The sequence below is a fragment of the Sapajus apella genome, unplaced genomic scaffold (genome assembly GCF_009761245.1).
Source record: "Sapajus apella isolate SASKATOON/1434 unplaced genomic scaffold, GSC_monkey_1.0 scaffold49, whole genome shotgun sequence".
Classification (NCBI taxonomy): domain Eukaryota; kingdom Metazoa; phylum Chordata; class Mammalia; order Primates; family Cebidae; genus Sapajus; species Sapajus apella.
In genome coordinates this window covers 3040013-3059108 of record NW_022436989.1, presented here as the reverse complement: position 1 = coordinate 3059108, position 19096 = coordinate 3040013, and the positions used below count along the sequence as shown (strand labels likewise).

Genomic DNA, 19096 nt, shown 5'->3' with positions numbered 1-19096 from the left:
TGAACTCCTGGAGTCAGACAATCTGCCAACCTCGGCCTCCCAAAGTGCTGGGATTACAGGCGTGAGCCACCACACACGGCAAAATAGGAAATTTTATGTATATTTTACTACAATAAAAATGTAAAAAGGCAGGTGATTTCCAAGGACAGAGTCCCTTGCAGTTGCTAGTTCCATCCGACTTTTCCCCTTGTTTTTCTCAGTAGCAAGGATTATTCGTGGATAATAATGAGTGGATTCATGCATTTGAGCAGGACATGAAAGAATTGCCATAGACGGAGATGAAAGGGCATTTCTGTCTTAACACCCGGGATGAGCACCGATGCAGGAGAGGCATGGAAGTTCACAGCGTGTTCAGGGCGCGGTGAAGCCCGCAGAGCGGGGAGGGATGTGTAGGCAGGCACCGTCACCCTCCCCACTCAGCCGCCCAGCTCCAGGTCCAGAGCCGCCAATTCATCTTTATTGTCACCTTCACATGATAACGGGAGTCCTTCCCGACTGCCAGTCAGTGAAGCAGCAGATGGAGCCGTGGTCAGGGCGGTCTGCAGCCCATCAGGCAGGCGCCGAGGCCACGTCTCGGGGAGTAACAGTCTTCACCAGACCTCCTGCAACCACATTCCGGATCCCCAGCTGAGTGCTGGAAAGGCCACTGGTCAGGAACAGGGAGCAGGGGTGGAAGGAGACAGCTGGTCCTGACCTTGACCATCAGAATCCTGTTTTAAGCTTCATGCTGCTGACTTAACAGAAAGCCTTCTGCGCGAGGAAAGCTGTGAGCATGAAACCACAGGAAGAAAGACATTTCATGAACACATGCATCCTCCCAAAACCAGTCTGGATCCTTCCCGACAGGGTGAGGTAACCATGTGGCCGGCCTCGCCTGATGAGCTGGTTGATGTCATCTCTCTTGGAAGGTTACCCTGTAATGCGGGGAGTGCCCACTGATGTGCAGCCTGCTGAGGCCGAGCAAGATGACACCTCCCTGCCTTTTGTGTGCACAAGATCAGAACTCAGTCAAGTGAATCCGAGTGCAACGGCTGCTTGGGGCTCACATCGGCGTATTCTACTTATGTTATTTGGATAGAGAGCATAGAATTGGCTAGACGAAGCTCTGAGACTGGAAGCAGTCATGATTGTTATCTAGTATAATTTCCAAGCCTAGGCCCTTTGCCTAATCCTATTCAACGTCCTTTCAGCCTGTCCAGGGACTGTGTCAGGGTAAGCGGGTCACTGAATCAGTTGGTTGGTAATACTGTATTGTGTCTCTCAAATCCATTTTTTTAAAAGAGATTAATAAATATAAAAGGAAATTCCAATATTTTCTTCTCCAAAGAATCATCCTGTACGCTTTGGAGAACGTTAGAGGGACTCACCTGGGTTCCCAGAGCTGGAAAATAAAAGCCCCATAATTTACCCAATCCCCGATGTGCTGTCATCTTAGGGTTTTGCTTAGGGAGGAGATGAAAAAGAGGAAATGAAACCCTGCCAGATATTTCCTGGCTTTTTTTAGTAAACACACCTTTTTGAAAGAACTCTAAATCCATTTGCAGATTTTCAAAGCCCAGATTCTACAGACTTCGAATGTCAACCCTCAAGGGCAATCATAGGTAGAACCATAGAAAGATGTGCTGTCAAAACGCCACATCAAATATAAACTTCATGTATGTTTCCTACCTGAAACACACACTAACACTCATGGAAAAGCACAAGAATGTTCTAGCAATGCAAGTTTATCACTAAGGAGACACAGCAGGTTCATAGATGATGAAGCGGCAAGGCAGGGGGAAAGATTTGAGAGAAGCCACCCGGCTAGGGTAGGGTTTCATTCTATCAAGAATTCCATTTGGGCTCTGCAGTTTCCTTTTTAAAAATTATTGTTATTATGCTTTAAGTTCTGGGCTACATGTGTAGAGTGTGCACGTACCATGATGTTTGTTGCATTCATCACCCTGTCATCTACATTAGGTATTTCTCCTAATGCTATCCCTCCCCTAGCCCCCCACCCACGACAGGCCCTGATGTGTGACGTTCCCCTCCGTGTCCATGTGTTCTCATTGTTCAGCACCCACTTATGAGTGAGAACATGTGGTGTTTGGTTTTCTGTTCTTGTGTCAGTTTGCTGAGAATGATGGTTTCCAGCTTTATCCCTGTCCCTGCAAAGGACATGAACTCATCCATTTTTATGGCTGCATAGTATTTCATGGTGTGTTTGTGCCACGTTTTCTTTATCCAGTCTATCACTGATGGGCATTTGGGTTGTTTCCAAGTCTTTGCTATTGTGAAGAAGGCTCTGCATTTTCTTTATTCCTGAGAATTCTTTAAAAGTCTCTGGGGAAGAACAAGAGTAAGAAAAATGGAGGGAGAGCCTCTGGGTTACTATGACAACATGACTCTTGACTCCAGCTCCATCAGCCAGCAGTGCCTAACTCCCTTTTGGATTGCTGCAGAGATCTCTGGCACTGGGTTAACACACGCTCCTAAACTTGAGGATGATTTAAAGTGGAAGGAGATCAAAGTTTCTAAGTAGTACAATGAGCTCATCTTGACTCAGAAAATGTGTAATGGTTATAACGCAACATAACTGAGATGCTTCCTTATTCCTCCCCTAGCAAAGCTGTCATAAACCATTGCAGAGGCTCTGTAAAAACATGACAGGTCTATGGAAATATGTATTGCAAAGCACTGATAACAAATTATAATGGTTTGGGCCAAATACAATTTAAAGGAAAGTGAAACTTCAGACAATGTGAAACACGCCAGAGTCGTATTTCCGTTGTAAATTGCAGTAATGACATAAACATCACTATTCCTAACCTGCTCCTGCAGGTGGATCGAATCCGTGTGCATCTGTTAAAGGACAGTGTGTGTGTTCAGGAAGTGCACAGGGTCTTGTTACCAAATCACTCGGCATATCTGTGTTTTTTTAAAAAAACACTTCATTAGAATCTGTAAGTTTTGACCAGGTGCGGTGGCTCATGCCTGTAATCCCAGCACTTTGGGATGCTGAGGCGGGTGGATCACAAGGTCAAGAGATTGAGACCATCCTGGCCAACAAGGTGAAACCTGGTCTCTACTAAAAATACAAAAATTACACGGGCATGATGGCATGCACCTGTAGCCCCAGCTACTTGGGAGGCTGAGGCAGGAGAATTGCTTGAACCCTGGAGGCGGAGGTTGCAGTGAGCCAAGATCGCGCCATTGCACAAAGTGAGACTCTGTCTCAAAAAAAAAAAAATGTAAGTTTTGGCAGTCTGTTGATTCAGGGGAAATCTGTGGATCTCTTATTTTCTATTTGTCTATTAGGTCCACTAATTTACCTTCTAAGTTATTGTTTTTGGGTTTTGGTTTTGATCAAAGTGATGACATTCCTAGCTCCTGATTATGCTAAATTGAATAAAAATAAATGTAGGATTTCTCCTTTCTGACCTAGAGCTAGTAAGTTGTACATATTGGCTGAGTCACTACAAAGAAAGGTCAAAATGGAAACACAGCTCTTACTGTCAGGGCTCTTAGGATCTTGCTGAGAAGAGCTCCTCAGAATCGGCCAAACTTCACACTTGGAGAGCATGGCCCCATCTGCCAAGCCTGCCCAAGGCTACTGACACCAGCTGCAAGAAATTAGGGTCCAACTAAAAGGGAGCGGAAAGAGGCCACCCAAGACCACGTCACTTCCGACACCATGTTCAGATGCTTCCCGGAACCTCCCATGGGCTCGTGATTCATGAGAGGGATTCACAGAATTCACTGGAAACTCAGCGCTACAGTTTATTACGTTGGAAAGGATACAGATTAAAATCAGCCAAAGGAAGAGACACATGGGGCAGAGTCTAGGAAGGTTCCAAACGTAATGCTTGCATGGTCTTCGGGACACGTCACGACACCTTCCCTGCATCCACATGTGATAGTACACGCGGAGTCCTGCCAACCTAGGATGCTCACCTGAGCCTTGTGTCTGGAGCGGCTATTGTGGCTTCATTACACTGGCACGATCGATCGTTTGACTTCCCATGTGGTTTAACCCAGTCTTCAGGCTGACTGGTACCGTGTGACCCCAAAGCCCCTGCCCTATGTCACATGGTTGATCTTTCTCTTGCAGCCAGCTTGGACCGTAAGACAGTCAGGTACGGCCCCTCCCACGCTGAGATCTGATGTGGCCAACCCTCACCTTAAACAAAGGCTCTCCCAGTGAGTTCGATGTAGTTCACCTCCGAGAAGCTCATGGAGAAGGCCAGATCTATCTTTGGGCAAGGCCAAAGTTTTTACTACCCAAGTCTGACCAGAGATGAAGTGCTAAATTGTGAGGGTGGAAAGGGGCCAGTGTGAGTTTGGATGGCGAACTGCGTATCTGAAGAGCAGTGGAAGGAGCATGGAATGTTCTTAAGCAACAGAACATTTTCAGGACCATAGAGTATTAGAGCTGAAACATCGCATTTCCTTTTTTTTTTTTTTTTTTTTTTTTTTTTTTTTTGAGATAGAGTCTCACTCTGTTGCCCAGGCTGGAGTGCAGTGGCGTGATCTCAGCTCACTGCAACCTCTGCCTCCCAGGTTCAAGGAATTCTCCTGCCTGAGGCTCCTGAGTGGCTGGGATTACAGGTGCCTGCCACCACAATCAACTAATTTTTTTGTGTTTTTAATAGAGACGGGGTTTCACCATGTTGTCTGGGCTGGTCTCAAACTCCTGACTTCATGATCTGCCTGCCTCAGCCTCCAGTGCTGGGATCACAGGCGTGAGCCCTCGCACCCAGCCTACTGCATTTCTTAATAAGGGCACTGCCATACAGAAGTGGCCTCGTCTCAGTGACATGGTGGAAGGATATGATAACTGTCTTTTAAAGTGTGAGGGGCCAGAGTGAGCAACAGGGACTATTTTTACCCCATAAAATCCTAGAGCACAAAGCTAGTGCCTATGGGTTAGGAGTCAGTTTAAAAAGATTTCAGTTTAATATAACGTCCTGGGAGACGGTAAGTTCTCCCAAGTTAAAAATACTCAAGCAGAAAGCAGATCACCTGTTACCATGGCAGTGCTTTTATTAAGAAATGCAATAATCTCCCAAATTCTTTCCACTCTAATACTCTGTGGCCCTAAAAATAGTCTTCAATCTTGACAGAATTGTATTCTGGAATTAGCAGACTCTGTTTTTTAAGTCATTATGTGAATTACCTTTACAATTTCTGATACCATACCTGAGTGCTATGGCCTTGGCATGAATATACATTTCCTGAGCAGAGCTGAAGAGTTCAAATATCTAGAGTAATTCAGATTGTACTAATTCTGCATGGCTATCGCTGAGACGATGTTCACTGTTCTAGATAAGAAGGAATGACAAATGAATCATAAAAGTTTTCATGGGACACATTTGATTGAGAGCATGTTTTACATCCACTTTAGTCACTGCAAACGAGTCTTGTGTAAATGAGATCAAAGCAGATTGGTTAGGATTTTAACTTGAAACCTTCTGCTATTTATAAATTTGAGTTACATCACAGAGTTCTCCTAAAAGAATCTATTGAGACTGTTTGCTATCTACAGCTGGTCTTTCTCAAGAAGTAGCTGAATTGCCAAGAACTTTATCTTATTCAGATAAAAAGAATGCCGGCATCGAGGATCAGATGGATCCGTGTGGCCCAAATTTCATCAGACTTCATCCTCCTCCGTGTACAGTGGTAACTATTAAAGTCGTAACTCAGACTTGTTGGCCCCAGCCCGTGCTTGCAATGTACAGCCTCTGCTCTGTGCAAACTCTCTGCATCCAGTATTTCCTGATGTTCCTGAGAGCTCTCCTGAATGCTCAGCACGCATCTCTGCCTGGAAACAACTACCGCGTCACCAAGAATAGCAGGCCCCTGTGGGGCACCATTGCGACTCCCCTGCCTCTCACTGGGCACAGCCACCAAAGTTCCAGAGCCACTATGGTGCCAGCCCTAAATAACCAGGATGGTGTGGGGGAAGCACACATCTCTCCCACGTATTATCCTGCCTCAGCGGCACTCAAATGATGCTGCTTGCCCCTGAGGATTCTACAGTGCTTAATAAAAGAGACCTATGAGCAAATAATTAGGTTAGCCTCATGTACTCTTAATGGTTCAAGTTTCAAGACCTCTGCCAACCAGCAGTCTTAGGATAAGCAAGACATGATCTCATAATAGGTGGTGTGTTGGTTGGATCACAAAGGCTGGTCCTTCAGCCAGAGTGGGTGGTTCTCTGCAGGGTCCTCTCGTAAGCTCTCCTTGATGAGACCACTCACAGTCTTGTGCACTGCTGAATGACAGTGTTTGAGGACTCAGGGAGCTATCTTTGCCAATACTTTATTCCACAAACCAGAGTCGCCCTCGTCGGAAGGCCTGAGAACCATGCTTCTCTAGCCCATAGATGTGCAGTTGTCTTCACGGCATCCCGCAAAATGGACCTACATGTGGCTTGTGCAGTGCAAATGGAATACTAGCTGAAATTGAGCAGCAAGTACTTCACCTTCATGGACCTCTCCTTTCGAAAATGCCATCAGGTTAGCTCAGCCCATACCCAGCCTCTGGCACTTCTCTAGTACCCAAAACCAAATAATTCATCCCCTAAGGCAGTAGCATCCTTGAAGGGAAAGTTGCCTTCTGTGAGTAGATGGCTTCCCCAGAGGAGAGGCGTCAAACGTAGGAATGCCCGGGAAGCAGTCATGGATAGCAAGATCATCAAGTCCTTTAGAAATAAGTAAACTCAAATAAAATAAAGCGATTTTCCCCCTGGGAGGTACGTGTTGCAATCTGGTACAACTCAACGCTGTCAGAAATAAACTTGCTTGAGACCTAGGAGCCCCATCGGGGCAGAGCTGCCCTCAGCAGAGGTGGTGACGGTTTCCCTTGAAAACAGTCTTTCTCATGAGGGATAAGGAACTGCAGACGTGCTACCCACCTTGGCCAGCAGCACTGGACCAGGGATGTTGGCATCTTGGGAACTGTAGTCCCTGGCATCTCAGGCTGGTCTCCAAGGGTCACTGGTGACCTCTCTGGGGACAAAAGGATCTTCACAGAGTAATCATATAAACAGGAAGGAGGCGGAGTCCGTGGCGAGGAGGGTATGGTGCTACTTGAACATCAGCATGTACTTCAAAGCCGTGGCTCTATCCTCCCTCTGGTCTTGTTTCCTTCTCTTCGCTCTCCTGCCGTCTCCTGGTGGTCAGAGGGTGAATGCAGGGGCCTGGGATTTGGCGCCTAGGGCTGGGAGAGCAGAACTCCTGCAGCCGGCTTGGCATCTGGCAGCCTTCACCCAGCACCTCCATCTCTCTACAACGCATTCTGGCACGTTACAGGTGGCGTGGGTAGAGCGTGGGATAGTGACTGAAATGCGACGTAGTTCCAGGGTGCTGTCCTTGACAGTGCACATGGTACCAGTGTTTTCTTGGCATTCAAGTATTAGTTGCTTTCTTGACTATCTCATACATGTAAGGATTCTGTCTGTAGTTTCCATCCCTAAATCCAACCAATGTACTACTTTTAAAAAGGCTGGGTGCAGTGGCTCCAGCACTTGGGGAGGCTGAGGTGGGCAGATCATGAGGTGAGATCATCAAGACCATTCTGGTTAACGTGGTGAAACCCTGTCTCTACTAAAAATACAACATAGTAGCCGGGTGTGGTGGTGCATGCCTGTAGTCCCAGGTAATCGGGAGGCTGAGACAGGAGAATTGCTTGAACCCAGCAGGCGGAGGTTGCAATGAGCCAAGATCGTGCCACTGCACTCCAGCCTGGGCAACAGAGCAAGATCCGTCTCAAAACAAAAACAAACACAAACAAAAGAAAGTTCTCCCTTTTCTGTAAAAGAGCATGCCGGTGTGTGTGGCTGGCTGCATGCACATGGTTCATGTGCCTGTTTCCATTTTTACTGCCCAAAGCAATGGATGATTGTGTAGTCAGGAAATCAAGGCCCACCTTCATTTTCTGCTTGGTGGTTCTGTGTCTGGGATGATACTGTGTTTCATCATTACTCTAGAGCAGGGGTCGACAGACTTCTTACACAAAGGACCACGTAGCAAGTATGTTTGGCCATGAGGGCCACATAGGCTCTGTTAGAATCACTCAACTCTTATTATAGCACAAAAGTAGCCTCAGATACTATGTAAACAAACAGATGTGGCTGTTTTAATAAAACTTTATTTACAAGAGCGGCAGTGTGGCAGCTGGCACCTGCAGGGCCCTGGCTGGTCAGCCCCTGTGCTGGAGTGGTACATGCTCCTTCATGTCTTCAACTCATTACTAATTAAAATATGTTCATTATCCTGTTCATTTGATCCTTTTTTCATGTCCAATGAAAGCACTGACTGATTTTAAAAAGACGTTTTTCTAAAAGTCTTTTTTTTTCTGACACAGGGTGTCCCTTTGTCGCCCAAAGTGCAGTGGCGCAATTTTGGCTCCCTGCAACCTCCACCTCCAGGGCTCAAGCAATTCTCCTGCCTCAGCCTCCTTAGTAGCTGGGATTATAGGTGCCTGCTACCACAGGCTGGCTAATTTTTGTATTTTTAGTAGAGATGGGATTTCGCCATATTGGCCAGGCTGGTCTCAAACTCCCAACCTCAGGTGATCTGTCGGCCTTGGCCCAGCAAAGCGTGAGCCACTGCACCTGGCCTAAAATATCTTAAGGCATGCGTGGTCAGGGTAGGTGGGCAGTGGAATGTGTGTGCAAACACGGCTGCCTGAAAGAGCAGTGTGTGCCTTCCTCAGGCCCAGTCAGCTCTGCTATGTCCCCAGTCTCCTCCTGTGCCTGGCCAACCTGTCCTCCATAGCCAGGGCACCCCACCCAACCCCCCTCCAGGTACCACCTCCCTCCATCCCTACTGCCGGCTCTGGGGTGCAGGTGGCCAGCAGCCCTGTGCTCTTCTTCGTCCCTTCTCTTGCTCTCACTTCAGTCCTGATGCAAAAGACGGGCTAAGTTTGTGCTGACCGTTCCCTGCAAAGATTCTGAGTTCATCCGACAGTTTGCAGCCTTTAGAACCTGCCACTTCTGCCCCCCACCTTCCCTCCCTTAGTTGACTTCACTCCAAGTTCATCACGAGGCTGGAAACGCTGCAGCTTTCTGTGCACCATTTTTCACTCCCTGGAGGACCTCTCTTACAGTCCACAGAGGCCCACGTGAAGTGCTTCCAGCAGCTCCACTGGCCGCCTTCCGCAGGGAGAGCGAGGTTGCTAAGCAACACACAGGCGGCTGCTGCTTTCCACAATGCGGCCTTGAAAAAATAGCTGTGGACATTTTACCACATGATGGAGTCATGAGTGGGGAGTGCGGAAATGCACGGGCAGACATTTCGATATCACCATGTTCTGTCTGAATTTTGCCTTTGGTATGGCTTCCTGGAGAATGTCACGTGGAGACTCAGGGGCTGTGCCTTCAGCGGTGTGCAGTGGGCTAACAGTCAGTCCTCATCATTTGCAGATTCTGTATTTGCGAATTCACCTACTCACTGACATATATTTGTGACCCTGAAACCAATGCACTGGTTTCACAGTCATTTTCGGACACGGGCGGAGGGGTGACGATGTTGCGTCGCCGGATGCATGCGTTCCCCGCCCCGTGCAGAGCTCTGCCTTCACTGCCGGCTCTCCTGCCGTGCACGTGTCCTTTTTGCAGTCTCTTTAGCACTGTTTTTTTTTGTTTTTGTTTTTGTTTTTTTTTTCATATTTTTGTGCTTTCTGATGGTGATTTTGCTGTAAGTGGCCCTAAGAATGGTGCTGATGTCCTATTCAGGCTCCCTAAGCACAAGAAGGCTGGAATGTGCCTTCCAGAGAAGATACACGTTTTAGATAAGCTGCTTTCAGGCATGAGCTGCAGCGCTCACGGGAATCCAGTGTGAACAAATCAAGAATACAGCACACCTAGAAAAAGGAAGAGGAAGGACACAGGCAACCAGGTTGATATCACAGTGGTACAGCTCTTTATCCTGCCTTTGCTGTGTTTTCTTGGGGACTTACACAGGGTCACATGGGGATACAGGGGCCTGTGCCTTCGGCCAGTCCATATGTGGGGCCACTCTGGAAAGTGCTAAGGTAACAGAGTACACGGTGGAGCCACAGAAGAGATGAAAAATAGCAGAATTTGTGGACTCCATAGATGACGAGAGAGTTTAATGTCATCGCCAGCATTGTTGTAAGGCTGGAAGCCAAAGAAATTTACAGCCGTGTTACCCAAGGGCAGGAAGGTATCAAACGCTTCTTGGCCAGTATTTTAAAGAAATACTGAATATAATTCATTATTTTGAAGAAAATATTAAATAGAGCATCTCACTAACAAGGTTATGTATTGACCAATGGAAAAAACTTTTGTCATCAGAGGTTCACAGAAACCTAAACCATCTATTAGGCTGGTGCAAAAGTAATTGAAATGGGCCAGGTGTGGTGGCTCACACCTGTAATTCCAACACTTTGGGAGGCCGAGGAGCGTGGATCACCTGAGGACAGGAGTTCGAGACCAGCCTGACACCAACATGGTGAAACCCTGTCTCTACTAAAATACAAAAATGAGCCACGTGTGGTGGTGGGTGCCTATAATCCCAGCTACTTGGGAGGCTGAGGCAGAAGAATCGCCTGAACCCAGGAGGTGAAGGTTGCAGTGAGCCAAGATCGCGCCACTGCACTCCAGCCTGGGCGATAGAGCAAGACTCTGTCTCAGGAAGGAAAAGAAAAGTAACTAAAATGGCAAAAACTGTAATTACTTTTGCACCAAACTTTATCTCCCCTAAGAACAATGGCCCAGTATTTACAAATTCACTGTTCACAAACATAGAGCACAACTACCATGCGTAACAAGAGCTGACTATATATGATCACAGCCTATCTGAACAGGACTCATCCTCCACCTCCCACACTGAAGACAGAGCCCAAGACACATCCAGGTGTGGTGTCTCTGCTAAGAATGTGTGCCAGGAATGGGACCCGGCTTCCTCGTCAAGTGCTGGTGTCCATGAATTTCTGCTGGATTAGATGCGTTTTGAAGGGAGTTAAATGTTCACGGCTCCGGCTCCTTCTCCTCTGTACCCTTTACCTCACCACTTTCTCTTTTTTTTTTTGAGACAGAGTCTCACTCTATCACTCAGGTTGGAGTGCAGTGGTGTGATCTCGGCTCACTGCAACCTCAGCTCCTGTGTTCAAGTGATTCTCTGCCTCAGCCTCCTGAGTAGCTGGGACTACAGATGTGCGCCACCATGCCTGGCTAATTTTTTGTATTTTTAGTAGAGATGGGGTTTCACCATGCTGGCCAGGCTGGTCTCAAACTCCTGACCTCGTTATCCACCCATCCCCGCCTCCCAAGGTGCTGGGATTACAGGCGTGAGCCACCGGGCCCGGCCAACCTCACCACTTTCATCACTGGTCATTTTGCTTGAAGGGAAGCCCTGGGATATTCATAAATTGCTCTGGGACTGAATCATAGTGAGCCCAGCATCTCCAAACTTACACCTTAATTGGTCCCAGATGGGAAGGAAAAGCTATTGCCCTTACCACAGCCTTCCGTGCCCGAGGCCAGACGCAGGTCATGTGTGAAATGGTCTGCTCTCTGCTGACAGTGGCCTGAGTGTCCCACACTGTCTGCTGAGCTGGCTGGTCCTCTCCAGGGAGCTTTGCAGCAGATGGATGACAAGGCATGGACATGGGGACAAATTCCTCTCCTCTGGCATTGCAGACACAGCCTAGAGATAGCAGCGTGGCTTGGGACATAGGTGACCTCAGCCTTTAGATCAGGGAACACGCCACAGATGCAGGGACATCTGGTGGTAGCTGAGAGTCCAATTGCTGCTGGGGAACGAAGCAGAGGCCTTTAAATGCAAGGCAGGAAAAATGCTGGGACTAGTGCAGGAATAGAAAAGCAGCCATTCCTCCAGGGCAGTTCAAAGACCTAGAAACGCTCCCTGCAGACCCGTGGGCCTCCTCATCGCCACTCAGGGTCCCCGGAGGAGGCCTTTCTACAGGAAGTCTGCTTTCCGTTGCCGGTCGGGTGACTGCCGGGGCCTCTCTCCGTGTTTCTCCCTGATCTTTAGGAATGTGAATGCCTTTTCCTTCGCTGCTACTCGGTGCAAATATGTGAGTTAGAGGGCACTGCCACTGAAGTAGCGGCAGCTTCCTGGCTGAAGGAACTTTGCAGCTATTAGAAACACACAGATCTTCAGTCCAAGTTCATGGCAAGGATTGCCTGTGTGCGGAAATTCCCGGAGCGGGTCGCATGTGCAGTGAGCATGCCGAGTCACAGCACAGGCCATCTCTCCTGACCCCTCCTCTCGCTTCTATTCCCAGGCCTCATTATGTGTCATGTCATAGACACACACGCACGGGCACACCCCATCGCAGCCAGGACGGAGGTGCCAAGGGACATGCTCTGCACGAATTCCATCTTGGAGCTAGAAGCACTTGCTTGGCGCCTGCCAACTACAAATAGCCCCATGCTGGAAAATGATGCTGATTAGCATGCCATTAAAAAGGGGGGGGCCACAAAATGGCCGTGGACAGGCCTGAAGCCCCGCCCTGACAGACGCGGGGAGACACGGGCACTAATGCAGCCTGATTCACTTTGTTTGGCAGAGAGAGCAAGCTCGCCATGCTGCTGCGGGAGTCTCTGGGGAACATGAACTGCCGCACCACCATGATCGCACACATCTCGGCCGCGGCCGGGAACTACGCCGAGACCCTGTCCACCATCCAGATCGCGTCGAGAGTCTTGAGGATGAAGAAGAAGAAGACAAAGGTAAGGAGCTCGCAGGGGGTGTGGTGGGCGAGAGAGCCTTTGGGGCCCTGCCCCAGGACTCAGTCAGAAGCAGCCAAGTCAACACTGCCAGTCCCTCAGCATCAGGACATGTGGCTTGGTGTCCACCTTGGGGCAGGGAAGCCTTTGGGCTGATGGAAAGTCATGTCTCGTCCCTATACCTGGTGCTGGCCCTGGTCACCCAGCCTAGACCCCTGAGTGGAAGCACTCGGTCCACTCGAGAGTGTAAATGGATTGCGACTTTGAGATGAAACACGTGGGAGGGGTGGGAAATCTTCTGTCTGTCTCATGCACTGCCTCGGCCCTCTGCAGATGGAGACTGTGTCCTTCAAGGGACTGGCTCCAAAGACGACCCCGAACTCCCTGCTCACAGGGCCCTCCTCCCCGTCTGCATGTCCAGGAGTCTTTGCCTGGCTGCTGGTGTTGTTCTGGTCATTCAGTGGTTTCTGGATGATTACTGAGTCTGCTAGAAATCACGGGGCACATTTTCTCAGGCAGAGGCAAAGCCAGGACGGTGGTAGTGTGGCAGGTGTTGGAGGAAACCGTCATGATCGTGGCCACTCAGAGGCGGGGGCAGCTGCTGACGTGTGGGCCTTTTTTTCCCTTCCACGTTTTGTACCTTTTTTATCTTTCCATAGTGCTTCCTAACCAGTGTTCCAAGGTACAGGCTGCCAGAAGTTGGTGACCCTGGAGGCCTTAGTGGGTCAGGCAGGGCCTGGAGGGTCACCTCCTTTCCCCGGCAGCCTCTGTTTCCCTGTGCCCCGCAGGGATTCTCCTTCACTAATGCAGCGGTGACGTGAGACTGGGTGCGCTGGCGTGGCACCCGAGTAGCCCATATGCAGAGGCCAACCAGGATGGCCATCAGTAGCCTGTGTCCGTCCGGGCCCTCCACCACTTGCCACACAAAGCTGGGCTCCCAGGGAAACTGCCTTGGAAGAGTCACTGCATTAACGGCTCTCTCCCTCACAGTACACGTCCAGCTCCTCTGGGGGCGAGAGCTCCTGTGAAGAAGGCCGCATGCGCAGGCCCACCCAGCTGAGACCCTTCCACAGCAGGGCCACAGGGGACCCGGACTTCCCCATCGCCCACCTGTCCAGTGACCCCGACTACTCCTCCAGCAGCGAGCAGTCCTGTGACACTGTTATCTACATTGGGCCCAACGGCGCAGCCCTGTCAGACAAGGAGCTCACGGACAACGAGGGCCCCCCCGACTTTGTCCCTATCGTGCCAGCCCTGCAGAAGACCCGGGGCGACAGCCGGCCCACAGAGGCAGGAGAGGCTGCAGCCAGCAAGTCAGAAAGGGACTGCCTGAAGTGCAACACATTCGCCGAGCTGCAGGAGAGGCTGGACTGCATCGACGGCAGTGAGGAGCCCAGCAAGTTTCCCTTTGAAGAACTGCCTGCTCAGTTTGCAGCAGAGCCGGCCAGCAGAGCCCTGCCGTTAAGCCAAGCAGCTGGGGCAAGCCCACTCTCTGAATCTGATAGGGAAGATAATGGGTCCGAAGGTCAGCTGACCGACAGAGAAGACCCTGAAAACCAGGCCTCCAAGATGCAGAGGAGTCACTCACCCGTGCCCGCCTCAGCACCCGCCCACAGCCCCAGCCCAGCCTCGCCCAGGAGCATCCCGGGCAGCAGCCAGCACAGCGCCTCCCCACTCGTGCAGAGCCCCAGCCTGCAGAGCAGCCGGGAGAGCCTGAACTCCTGCGGCTTCATGGAAGGTAAGCCCAGGCCCATGGGCTCCCCCCGGCTGGGCATCGCCAGCCTGTCCAAGACCTCAGAGTACAAGCCACCCAGCTCTCCTTCCCAGAGGTGCAAAGTCTACACCCAGAAGGGGGTCCTGCCGTCTCCCGCCCCCCTGCCTCCGTTGAGCAAGGATTCCAGCATGGTGTGTAGTGAGTCCTTGCTGCAGCCCGAGGTGCGTACACCCCCGGTCGGAATGAGCCCCCAGATTTTGAAAAGGTCCATGTCCGCTGGAAGCAAAGGGTTCCCAGAAGCTCCTGTGGATGATGAGCCTGAAGCAGTGACTCCTCCAGATTCCAAGAAGGAGATCCTGAGCACCACGATGGTGACCGTGCAGCAGCCGCTGGAGCTGAATGGTGAGGACGAGCTGGTGTTCACGCTGGTGGAGGAGCTGACCATCAGCGGGGTCCTGGACAGCGGCCGCCCCACCAGCATCATCAGCTTCAACAGCGACTGCTCCGTGCAGGCCCTGGCCTCGGGCTCACGGCCCGTCAGCATCATCAGCAGCATGAGCGAGGACCTGGAGTGCTACTCCGGCATGGCCCCGGTCTCTGAGGTCAGCATCACACAGTTCTTGCCCCTCCCAAAGATCAGCCTGGATGAGAAGGCCCAGGAGGCAGGGAGCAGACGCTCTTCCATCAGCTCCTGGCTGAGCGAGATGAGCGCGGGCAGTGAAGGCGAGCAGTCGTGCCACAGTTTCATAGCCCAGACGTGTTTTGGGCATGGGGAGGCAATGGCGGAACCCGCGGCCTCCGAGTTTGTCAGCGGCATCCAGAACGCGGCTGTGGTGTGCAGAGCAAAGCCCAGTGCCGGCCCCGACAACTTGCTTATCCTGTCTGAGATGGGGGATGACTCTTTCAACAAAGCAACCCCCATCAAAGGCTGCAAAATATCCACCCTGGGCAAGGCCATGGTCACCATCTCCAACACGGCGAATCTCAGCAGCTGCGAGGGGTACATGCCCATGAAGACCAATATCACCGTTTACCCCTGCCTCGCCATGAGCCCCCAGAGCATCCAAGAGCCCGAGGCCGCCACTGCCACCCCCAAAGCAGGCCCCACGTCAGCCCAGTCCCAGGAGAGTAAGGAAAACAGTGCAAAGAAAGAGATGAAGTTTGAGGACCCCTGGCTGAGACGAGAAGAGGAAGTGAAAAAAGAGAACGCGCGTCCCAGTGAAGATGGGATCAGGTGTGAGCGCGCCACGGGTCCCTCGAAGGCCGAGCCCAGGGCAGAGCAGGAGCAGGACAGAAAGCCCAGCCCGGAGGACAGGCTCAGCAGCAGCAGCGGGGAGGTCGCCGACAGCTTCAGGAGGGTTGTGGATGGGTGTGAGATGGCCCTGCCTGGTTTGGCCACCCAGAGCCCCGTGCATGCCAACAGAAGTGTCAAGTCCAGCAGCCTTCCTAGGGCATTTCAGAAGGCCAGCCGGCAGGAGGAGCAGGACAGCCTCTTCTATTACTGTGCTGCTGAGACCAACGGGGTGGGCGCAGCCTCGGGCACCCAGTCCTCCAAGGGTACCCTGGAGAGGAAGGTGGCTTCCCCCAAGCACTGTGTCCTGGCTCGGCCCAAAGGGACTCCCCCTCTGCCCCCTGTCCGAAAGTCCAGCCTGGACCAGAAGAACCGGGCCAGTCCCCAGCACAGCGCCAGCAGCAGCGGCACCAGCAGCCCCCTGAACCAGCCAGCCGCCTTCCTGGCAGGCCTCCCAGATGAGTCCAGCGGCAAGATGAAGGACGCCAGCAGCAGCAGCAGCAGCAAGCTCTTCAGTGCCAAGCTGGAGCAGCTGGCCAGCAGGACCAACTCTCTGGGCAGGTCGACAGTCAGCCACTACGAATGCCTCTCCCTTGAGCGGGCCGAGAGCCTGTCCTCCGTGAGCTCCCGGCTGCACGCGGGCAAGGACAGCACCATGCCCCGCGCGGGGAGGACCCTGGGCCGCGGCGCGGGGACCTCGCCCCCCAGCTCCTCGGCCGGGGACTCGCCCAAGGCCAGCCAGGCCAAGGTCTCCGCCGTGAGCAAACTCCTCCTGGCCAGCCCCAAGGCGCGCAGCCTGTCCGCCTCCGCCACCCGAACCCTCAGCTTCTCCACCAAGTCTCTGCCGCAGTCGGTGGGCCAGAGCCCCGGCGCGCCCGCGGGCGGGAAGCCCCTGTCCTGGTCCACGCAGTCGCTCAGCAGGACCCGCAGCGCAGGCCTGGCCTCCAAGCTGCCCCTGCGCGCCGTCCACGGGCGCATCTCGGAGCTGCTGCAGGGCGGCGCGCGCGGGGCCCCGGCGGGGGAGCGGCCCGAGGACAGGCCGGCGCCGCCGCTGCCGTCGCCCTACAGCAAGATCACGGCCCCGCGGAGGCCGCACCGCTGCAGCAGCGGCCACGGCAGCGACAACAGCAGCGTGCTGAGCGGGGAGCTCCCGCCGGCCATGGGGAAGACGGCCCTGTTCTACCACAGCGGCGGCAGCAGCGGCTACGAGAGCATGATGCGGGACAGCGAGGCCACCGGGAGCGCGTCCTCGGCGCAGGACTCCACCAGCGAGCACAGCGGCTCCGCGGGCGGGCGCTGCCGCAGCCTCAAAACCCCGAAGAAGCGGCCCAGTTCAGGTAGGCAGCGGGCAGGGCTGTGGGCAGGGCCGTGGGCGGGCAGGGCCCGGGCCGTGGGCGGGGAGCGTCGTGGGCGGGCAGGGCCGTGGACAGGAGGGCACGGGCCGTGGGCAGGGCCGTGGGCGGGCGAGCTGCCCGAACGCTCTGTCACGCTGGCCCATGCCCCGTGGTGACGGGGCGTCCAGTGGGATCCAGGCCTGGCCTTTCCTTTCACGCGGGCTCCTTGGGGACATCGCGTGGAGCGTGTCTCTGTGAGAAACTGCCCTTCTGTGCCCTCCTCAGCCTTAAGGCTGGGAATCCCTTGGTGCTCAGCACGGTGGAAAGGCGGGGCGGGGCGCAGATAGCAGCATGACCCTCGCCTGCCCGCTGTGGGGGAAGACCGGCTCGCCCACCTCCGTTACCTCACCCCGTGCCCCTCTGCTCGACGACCAAGAGTCCTGTGGACAGTTCGGAGCCTGTGGAGGGATCTGGTGAGGGAGACCACCCTCATGGCCTGGTGGCTACAGAAGCCCCTCGAATGAGGCTGGTGCTGGCCTGCGAGCCTCTGGCGGCCTGTCAGGGATGTGGGATCCTGCGGTTTGTCTCATTGGAAGCACAGTGGGTGAGGCCCTTTCTCCACCCCCACCCCAAACATACTTGTGGACAGTCACATATGCACACCTGCCACAGGGCCTGCCCTGCCCCCTATTCCCCCCAACAAACCATGTGCCTGAAATGCACGATTTTGGAGAAAGTCTTTGCCATTTCTCGTTTTCTTTATTTTGTTTTTGAGATGGAGTCGTACTCTGTCGCCCAGGCTGGAGTGCAATGGTGTGATCTTATCTCACTGCAAGCTCCACCTCCCAAGTTCAAGCGATTCTCCTTAGCCTCACGAGTAGTTGGGATTCCAGGCGTGTGCCACCAAGCCTGGCTAATTTTTGTATTTTTAGTAGAGACGAGCTTTCCCCATGTTGGCCAGGCTGGTCTCGAACTCCTGACCTCAAGTGATCTGCCCGTTTCAGCCTCCCAAAATGCTGGGATTACAGGCATGAGCCACCACGCCCAGGTGGCCTTTGCCATTTTAAGAATCTCCTATCAAAAGGCACATGCTCCAGAATGTGGAAAGCCCATTGACTTGTTAATTGGAGTTTTGGGTGGCACGTGACTGTTAAGTTGTGATGGGCAAGGAGAAGAGGACCCAGGTCAGAGCTGGTGGCCCTGGAAGTCACGGGATAGGTGAATGAAAAGATGGTAAGGGGAGAAAAAGACAGACAGAGGCAAGAAGTACCAAGAACAATGGAAGCTAGCCACAAGCCCTGGTAGGCAGAGCCCTGCAGTAGGCAGGCGGCGGGGCGGGGGGAGGTTGGTGCCTGCAGCACGCTGGGAAGTAAAGGATGGGGTGAGACACAGATGTGGAGCCTCCCTTTGCCACTGCTGCAGCCCACAGGTTTGTTCTCTCAGTCACAGGCCTGCTTTTTCCTGTTCTCCCATCACAGGCCAGCACAAACTCTGGAATGTTCCAACACAAATGTAAGGGCTGTGGCCAAGTGCACATTGTAAACCATTCGTCTTCCTAAAATCAAAGAAACCCATCTCCAGGGATCGTGTAGTTAAGCAGATGTGGTTTTGCGATATAGACAGCCCCGTCCGCAGAACTTAGCTCTGGGGGTGTGACGCTCTGAGCGTGGTAGGGATCATCGTGGCTGTCAGGACCTTCACGGCTTTATTTCCCAGGTGCGGTATGCTTCAGTCTTTGATAGACTTTGACTCTGTTTCACTTCACCCCTCAGTCTCAGCAACAGACCTTAGCGCAGAACGCCATTGAAGGCAAGTCGAAAAGCCATTCCGTGTAACATAGCAGCTGCTGTGTCTTATGGCCGGCGCCCAGGGCATTGAAATGTATTGATAATAGTAAAAATAACAAGCAGGAAAAAATCTGCTGGGCTTCCCAGTACCTGGTTAAAGAACACTTGTTCTTAGCATCTATGCAGCCTCAGTCCTCAGAGTCCAGATGACGGTGTGGCGTTCGCTGCTGGTCACGTGTATCTCCGTGTCACAGAGTGCTTTCATGCACT

General features: G+C 52.6%; 1 protein-coding gene across 2 annotated transcripts in view; it reads left to right on the top strand.

Annotated features, from left to right (window-relative positions):
* Positions 1-19096, top strand: part of KIF26B (kinesin family member 26B) — a 557329-nt gene that overhangs the window by 520409 nt on the left and 17824 nt on the right. For both annotated transcript variants that reach the window (XM_032242194.1, XM_032242195.1), the window contains 2 exons: positions 12541-12703; positions 13691-17042. In XM_032242194.1, coding sequence (XP_032098085.1) covers positions 12541-12703; positions 13691-17042 — 3515 coding nt within the window. The remainder of the gene's footprint in view (positions 1-12540; positions 12704-13690; positions 17043-19096) is intronic.